The sequence below is a fragment of the Sphaeramia orbicularis genome, chromosome 10 (assembly GCF_902148855.1).
Source record: "Sphaeramia orbicularis chromosome 10, fSphaOr1.1, whole genome shotgun sequence".
NCBI classification, from domain to species: Eukaryota; Metazoa; Chordata; class Actinopteri; order Kurtiformes; family Apogonidae; genus Sphaeramia; species Sphaeramia orbicularis.
In genome coordinates this window covers 49656645-49665118 of record NC_043966.1, presented here as the reverse complement: position 1 = coordinate 49665118, position 8474 = coordinate 49656645, and the positions used below count along the sequence as shown (strand labels likewise).

The 8474-nt window shown below is 38.5% G+C and overlaps 1 protein-coding gene across 1 annotated transcript in view; it reads left to right on the top strand.

The window, feature by feature from the left end:
- The first annotated feature begins 791 nt into the window (after nucleotides 1-791).
- Nucleotides 792-8474, top strand: part of LOC115427592 (fibroblast growth factor 4-like) — a 39028-nt gene continuing 31345 nt past the window's right edge. The window contains exon 1 of the mRNA XM_030146189.1: nucleotides 792-1313. Coding sequence (XP_030002049.1) covers nucleotides 1004-1313 — 310 coding nt within the window. The 5' untranslated portion in view covers nucleotides 792-1003. The remainder of the gene's footprint in view (nucleotides 1314-8474) is intronic.

Below are 8474 nucleotides of genomic sequence, written 5' to 3'. Positions count from 1 at the left end.
TCTGATATTCAAATCCGTCTAGCTGACGTGACCCAGGCAGAACAAATGCAAACATATTGACAACTTACGCTAAGCGGTTGGAGATACAAACTGCATCCTGTCCAGTCCAACGAGCTGATAACTGTGGCGTTTACTAGTTGATGGAGTAACAGCGGGGACAGCCAATCACATGTACAATAGCAAAACCGCAGAGCCAATCGGAGAGTGATAATTTGGTTAGAGGCGGGACTTCTAGTAGAGACCAACTATTAACCCTTTGTGTGCCTTAATCATTGGCTAAACACTACGGACAGTGGTAATATTGGTAGGGACAAAACAGTAGTGGCTGGATATTGGTAGGGACGCGTCCCTATGCAATTCTACGCCCCTGATACAAACCAATATATTGCTGTAGCATTTAGTTACAATTCTTGGCATAAGTGTATTTCTTTGTGTGCTGATTATGCTCTTTTTCCAGGGATTGTTTCTTTAGTCAGGGGAAACTGCCATTGGAGAACAAAAAATGAACCAGTTTCAGGCCATTTTCACACCTAAAAATCTGAACCACAGTTCAACAAAACATTAACAAAAATAACAATAATCTGTCTATCCATCCGTTCAGTTTCCCTCTGTGTTGTTGCGTGTACCTCTCTGTTTTCTGTCACTATGTGTTTCCTATATTTCTCAGTTTGTGTTCCTCCTCACCATCTGTGACTCACAGACAAACAAAACAGCAGGGGGTTTGTGATGTAATGATGTAAAAGCGACTACATATAAGTCTGGGGTCTCACTGTTGAACCTACCTGACGACCAGGAAAACTGGGAAACTGAAACCCCACAAGGTTACAGTTTTAGAGAAGTCAAAATATGCATACTGAAACTTTTCTCTGTACTTTAAAGACTGCATGTTATAGCATGAAACAGGACATGAAATATTTCTCTTAAAAGCTAAAGTTGGACAAGACCTGAGGTCACCTGAGTTTAGTGACAGTTTGATGGGCTTTGAATAGATCATTGCCAGTGTATGTCTGGGATTACCAGGATTGGTGAGCAGACGATGACGTTGTCACGGTCCAAGCTCCCTCTAATCTTCTATGGGATTCTCCTGTGTGGCTTCTCTGAACCTCTACCCATCATCAACAGACAAAGCATTCAGAGTGAAGCACCATTGATCAGCAGCTCCTGGGACAAGACGGAGGCCACTGCTGGAGATGGACAATACCTTCAAGGAATAAAGAGGTTCAGGAAGCTCTACTGTAATGTTGGAATTGGCTTCCACATCCAGATTTCACCAAATGGCCAGATCACAGGGGTGCATAATGAGAACAGATACAGTAAGTACTGAAAATTAACCCAACATATTTTTCATCTGCTAGTGCTGGTTCTGGGAGTTGGAATTTATTTCAGTAAGTCTGTAAGTTTGAATGAAATAAGTACTAGTAACATTCACAAGAACAGCAGACATGAACACCAGAGTACATAATAGCCAAGGAAATCCAGAAAGATTTAAGAATAATAAAAAACAGTTATCAGTGCATTTGCAAGTGTTAATATTAGGAGTATAGCTTTACTAATCAGTGGGCTGGAGATACTGAAGATGCTATTTCATAATTTCAGGGAGGAACAGGTTCAGATATCAACTCTGTGTATATGCAGGTTCCATAAAATCTAACACACATTTAGATGCAAGTGAAAACAATTGATTTTTTAACTTTGGTGACCATGATGATAATAGTTAAAAGGGGCAATGTGCAAACAGTGATACACATTATTGTACATAATTATTATTATTAGACACAATCACTACAAAAGTCTCTCTGATAAAAAAAAAAAAAAAAATCAGGAACTGTTATCGTCAAGAAGTCTTGGTATGATTAGAAGAAATAAATTATAAGAGTTGAATCTTAAAACTACAATCAGTCATCTATAATGGGAATAATCATGTTAAAAAGACAAATATATTGCATTGCAAAATCTGGTTCTGAGTCTGAGATAAAGTAGTAGTATACAAAAATAAACATGCGGATATTGTGATGAAGGGACTACTGGTGAAAGGTAATTAACGTTGGTTATCTGGTCACAATAGTATGTGTCAGGTCATGAATATTTTAGGCACCAAGTCAACATTTAGTCCTTGGACATTGGTGAGTTGATGTGTGATGAAAGCAGCAGAAATTGCTTCATAGGGATCTGTGTAATTGTGACAAACTGTGGAGTGAAGAATCAGTTCGTCCTGGGCTGTATTGATCAGCACCGACCTAAAGAACCACCCGTCTATGTCTTTTTTGTTTTTCCCTCTCTTAAAATGTGAGAATGACAAAATGATTGAAAAAGTGTAATTATTCAATTCATAGATCTATAATTATGAAAAGGGTTGTGACAACACCTATAAAACCAGCTAATCTGGACAATATTTGTGATATACCTCATAATTCGTAGGGAAGAAATGGTGCCTTCTGTGCTATGGGAATTGTGGTAAATTCTAGTTACGAACTTGAAAATTTTGACCCATGAGCTGCAGAGATGAAAATTACCTTAGACCTTCTCAGCATGGTGGACAGCAATGAGGGATTCTTTCGCAATGATAAACAGTGCTTTTATTAACATTCTGCTACACAATGGGCAAAAAAACCCCACTTAAAAACAAACAAAAAAAAAATGCTGTAGTAAAAGAATTAACGTGTCCAAAACTGTTTTACTCAAGTAGCAGGTCACGATAAATTGTGTCAGCCATTTTTCATTTCACTACAACAAGCATTTGAATGCAACACACCGGTAATTTCGAATTCACAAGTGGAAAGATTCATCTTCACAATAGCACCTGAAGGCAGCATTAATGATTCAGTAAAAATGTAAACTTCATCAATTACTGCGTAACAAAGTGATTTTAAAGTATTTTTTGCAACCACAGCTTCTAAGGGTGTGGCTGTCTGCTCTTTATTTATACACTAACATGTGCCTGAGTCTCGAGCCAAACCACCACATCATTAAATTCACAGATGATTCCGTGATAGTGTCACTTCTCTCTGACACTGATCCTCATCATGCCCCTGTGGTGACAGATTTTATTGATTGGTGATTGGTGCAATCAATCAATCAATCAATCAATCAATCAAATTTTATTTATATAGTGCCAAATCATAACAAAAGTTCTCATGACACTTTACATATAGAGTCAGTCAAAACCAGACTCTAAGCCAATTTACAGAAACCCAACAGAATCCTCCAGGAGCAGACATTTGTGAGTGGTGACAGTGGCGAGGAAAAACTTCCTTTAAACAGGCAGAAACCTGGAGCAGACCCTGACTCCTGGAGGATAGACATCTGACAGGACCAGCTGGGGTGAAAGAGAGAGGATAAAGGAGGAGAAAAAGAGAGAGAGAGAGAGAGAGAGAGACTGGGGGAGAGTGAGAAGAAGGGGGGAAATAGGGGGAGACACATGGATGCAACTGATGCACAGAAAACTGAACTAGAACTGCCAAAAGTAGATCAGCTGGTGTTAGAATAATTACGAGAAACCAGAAGAAAGGTCCATGACTGTTAATACTACTATTACAAATACAAGTACTAACAGTGGATATTCTACTATTACAAATACAAGTATTAACAGCGAAAGTATTACTACTACAACAGTTAGTACAAATAATAAAAACCTCTACCATCTATGGAACTATATGACAAACACTATCACAACTATATGGACAAATGAGTGATGAAGATAAAGGCAGGAGAGAGGCTGGACCACAGCAGCAGATCAGAGATGATCCAGGGAAAACCTGTGATGATCCTGGGAAAACCTGTGAGGAGATTAAGCACAGAAACTTCGGGGAAGAAGTCAAGTCAGTAACATGTATTCGCTGGGGCATAAATAGAGGAGAAAATTAGGAGAGAAAAGGTCAGAGAGAAGGAGGAGCAGAGAGGAGGTCAGAGAGGAGGAGGAGCAAAGCAGAGCTCAGTGTATCCAGATGAGTCTCCATCAGTCTAAGCCTATAGCAGCAGAACTAAGAGCAGCCTGAGCCACCCTTACTATAGGATTCATCAAAAAGGAACGTTTTTAACCTACACTTAAACATACAGAGGGTGTCTGCCTCCCGGACCGAGGCAGGGAGTTGGTTCCACAATAGAGGAGCTTGATAGCTGAAGGCTCTGGCCCCCATCCTACTTTTGGAGATTCTAGGGACCACCAGTGCGCCTGCATGTTAAGAGCATAGTGCTGTAGATGGATTGTATGGAACTAAGAGCCCTTTCAGATAAGTAGGTGCCAGGACATAAAGGGCTTTGTAAGTGAGGAGGAGTATTTTGAAGTCTATCCTAGCTTTTACAGGGAGCCAGTGCAGAGAAGCCAACACAGGACAAATATGGTCTCTGATACTGGTTCTGGTCAGTAGACGAGCAGCAGCATTCTGGATTAGCTGAAGGGTCTTTAAGGACTTTTTGGGACAGCCTGAGAGAAGTGAGTTACAATAATCTAGTCTGGATGTAATAAAAGCATGGACTAATTTCTCTGCATTATTCTGTGTTAAAATATGCCTCATTTTAGTAATATTATGCAAATGAAAAAAGGCAGTTCTAAAAATCTGTTTCATGTATGAGTTAAATGATAGATCCTGATCGAAAATAATGTCTAGATTCCTCACAGTGGTTCTGGGATCCAGGGTAACACCATCCATGGTGACTACTTCACTGGACACTGCATCCCTAACAGTTTTTGGGCCAAACACAATGACTTCAGTTTTGTCTGAGTTTAACAACAGAAAGTTGTTGGTCATCCAATCTTTAATATCTTTAATACACTCCTGTAGTTTGGCTAGCTGATTGGCTTCATCAGGTTTAATGGATAAATATAATTGGGTATCATCAGCGTAGCAATGAAAATTGATGGAATGTTTTCTTATTAAGTTACCTAAAGGAACCATGTATAGGATAAGCAGTATTGGTCCAAGAATCAAGCTTTGGGGTACTCTTTAACTAACTGTAGGGCACTGAGAGGATTCATTATTAATGTTAACAAAATGAGAACGATCAGTTAGATAGGATTTGAATCACATTAATGCCGATCCTTTGATACCAATTGATTGTTCCAATCATTGCAGAAGGATGTGATGGTCGACAGTCTCGAAAGCCACACTAAAGTCTCATAAAACCAGTATACACTCAAAAAAATAACTTGTTCGCGGAACCTAATAATATTATGGAAATAATTTCCACCTAAATAAAATGCTTTAATTTAGCAAGAAACAGTTTTGTTGAGTGACCTAAATGTAAATATGTTGGATCAACATGATGTATTTGTATTACTGTTACTTAATTACTAGGATTAAGTCCAACTAGATTTGTAAGGGTAAATGTAACGTAATTTTGTTGGGCCATTTAAACTTGTATGATATGACTACGAGTTACTTAATTTAATAGGGTAGTTGCAACCACTATTTTAAATACAGTTACATGAATTAACTGTGCTGAGTCAACATAACCACCTTAAGTTTAAGTACCTCATATGAATACAAACATAACTGTAGTGTAATTTAGGGCTATGCAATTAATCGAAATTCAATTACGATTTCGATTATTACACGCAACGATTACAAAAATTATGTAATCGAGAAAAAACGATTATTCATTTTGAGTCGTTTTAATTCACGCGCACGCAAGCTACCATGAGCTGCTCTGCCCCGCCCCCCTCTAAGCTACTGCTGCCAGCTAGCCGGCAGGTCCACCCCAAGAGGAAAGTTGTTCCTAGCGGTCTGGAAAAATGGCAGGAGAATCACAGCAGAAGTGCTTGGTAAACAAAAAAGGCAAGTCAAATTCAATTGTATGGAATCACTTTGGGTTTGATGAAGACGAAGAGCAAAAACACATCACGTGCAAAAAGTGTTTCATAGTTGTGTCCACACCGACCGGTAACACAACAAACCTTTTTAGCCATCTAAAGTTTAACCACCGCCACCTTTATCATAATCTTATGAAAAACTAAAACACATTAAAACAACTGTGTCTACAACTTCGTCCGCAATGCAATCTTCAGTTCCCGAATCTCTTTACGCTGCAACTCCCGTATTAACCTAACCCTAACCTGTATAACCCTAACGTGCGTATTCTAGATGGCTGATGTATACAGAAGGCCTTAACTGAAACCTCACGGCACACCACTTAATTTACTGTTTCATACTACATTGAACATACTTAAATTTATAATTTGCACTTTACGTGATTTTTTTTTTTTTTTTTAAATTGCTACAGTTCTATGGCAAGTCTATAGCAGTTTAATTACAGTGCACTATTTATTTACAAAAGGAAACATACTTGAATTTACAGTACACTTATTTGCATTCAAAGATTTTTTTGTTTCGTACAAAAGTGAACATACTTTGTTTTAGTGGTTAAAAGCTTTACTTATGTTTAAAGAGTATATTTTACATTGTTTTGCAAGAAAAAAATAAACAACTTTAAGGTTAACAAACAATCGTTTTTAATAATCGTGATTTCAATTATTGCTAAAATAATCGTGATTTTTTTTTTTTTCTATAATCGAGCAGCCCTAATGTAATTAATTACAAAATAAATCATTTAACAGTAATTTTACATTCAACAATTTAAACAAATGTCAACCTATATACCCCCAGCTGGTGTCAAGTTTAGAAAAGAAAAACACGAAGCAAACTGGATTTGTTGGAATAACACTTTACCAGAAATGGCAACACTGAAATTTCAATGTCCAACAGTTTGTGCATTGTCATGTCTGTTAAAAAAAAAAAGACAGACAACAGACAAGGAAAAATAGTAACCTCTGAGTTAGGAAAGTGGAACACACTGTCGAGCCTGCCTCCAGTTAACATCTCAACATGCAACAACAACATATAATGTATTTGTGTCAGTAAAACAAGTCTAGAGAAACTGACATCTATGAACATTTTTTAAGGCAGTTCTAGGTAGCCATAAAGTGGCTAAAGTTTGAGAAATCAGTCTGCAACATACATTCCTATTCACATAGACAGATTTAAAGTGTAAACCATTTAACAACCAGTATTAGGCGTCTAAATTTAGAGCTTTCTGATGACCAAAGAACAAATCAAAGCTGGTTATGAAGCTATATGAACAATGTGGTTCCGGCAAATAAGTGCAAAGGAAAATGTTAAATACAGCATTGTGCATCCTATCAAGTTTCTAAAGAAAACTGCTTTGTTTGACAACACTTTTTTTTCTTCCCTTTGTTGAAAAAAAACACTTCAAAACATTATTCTACTTTGTAACCTCCAAATAGATAGATAGCTAGATACTTTATTGATCCTTTGCAGGAAATTGCTTTGTTACAACAGCAGCAGTACAAGAAGAAAAACACTCTGACCCATCGCATGAACATCCCACAAACAGTCATCAATGGAACAAATAAATAATAAACAGAATAGAAAATATATATATCTATATATATCTATATATATATGTACAATACAAGTAATGTATATAATACAATAACCTGAAAACACCTAACACACCTAAGTATGCATAGCATACAATAATAATTTATCGCACAGCGATATTAAAAAGTCTAATAGCAGCCGGCAGGAATGACCTCCTACTGCGTTCAGTCTTGGACCGAGGGGGGATCAGTCTGTGGCTGAAGGTGCTCTCTCTGAACACCTCAAGATGGTGCAATGGGTGAGATGCGTTCTTCAGAATAGAGTCCAGTTTCCTGAGCATTCTCAGCCCAGCCACCTGCTGAACTGTTTCCAGTCCAGTCCCAATGATGGAGCTCGCTTTCTTAATGAGTTTGTTCAGTCTGTTTCTGTCAGAAATGCGAGCTCCCTCTCCCCAACACACCACACCAAAAAAAAGGGCACCAGCCACCACAGTCTGGTAGAAACTGCACAGAAGAGGCTTGGAGATCTTGAAAGACTTTAATCTCCGTAGGAAATAAAGTCTACTTTGCCCCTTCTTGTGCAGAGTCTCCATATGACAGGACCAGTCCAACTTGTTGTCCAGTTGGACTCCAAGGTACCTGTAACTGGAGACAGCTTCAACCTCTGTGTCATGAATGGTGACTGGCACCAGTCTGGACCTCTTCCTTCTAAAGTCCAAAACCATTTCCTTGGTCTTGGAAATGTTCAGTTGGAGGTGGTTGAGGTCACACCAGTTTACAAATAGCAACAGTCCAAAGTATCAAAATACTGTAACAACATCTTACCATATTTAAAGGTCCCGTATTATGCAAATCTCACTTTGTGACAGTTTTCTTACAGTAGTGTGTGTTGCAGTAGCCTCATTATGAGGTTGGAATTTGAAAACTGTCTGTTTCCTCCCTGCCTTGCTACACCACAGTTTGTCAAAATGCCTGCTCAAACGAGCGAGTTTGAGTTGGCTCCGTTTATGACGACATAAGCGGATTTAACTCCTCCCCCTGACTGTGCCCCCACCCTGGCAAAGCGAGCCCCGCCCTGGCATAGTACCACTTGGACAACAAACATGGCGAAGGCGAGACACGCAAGTTGTGGTGTTGT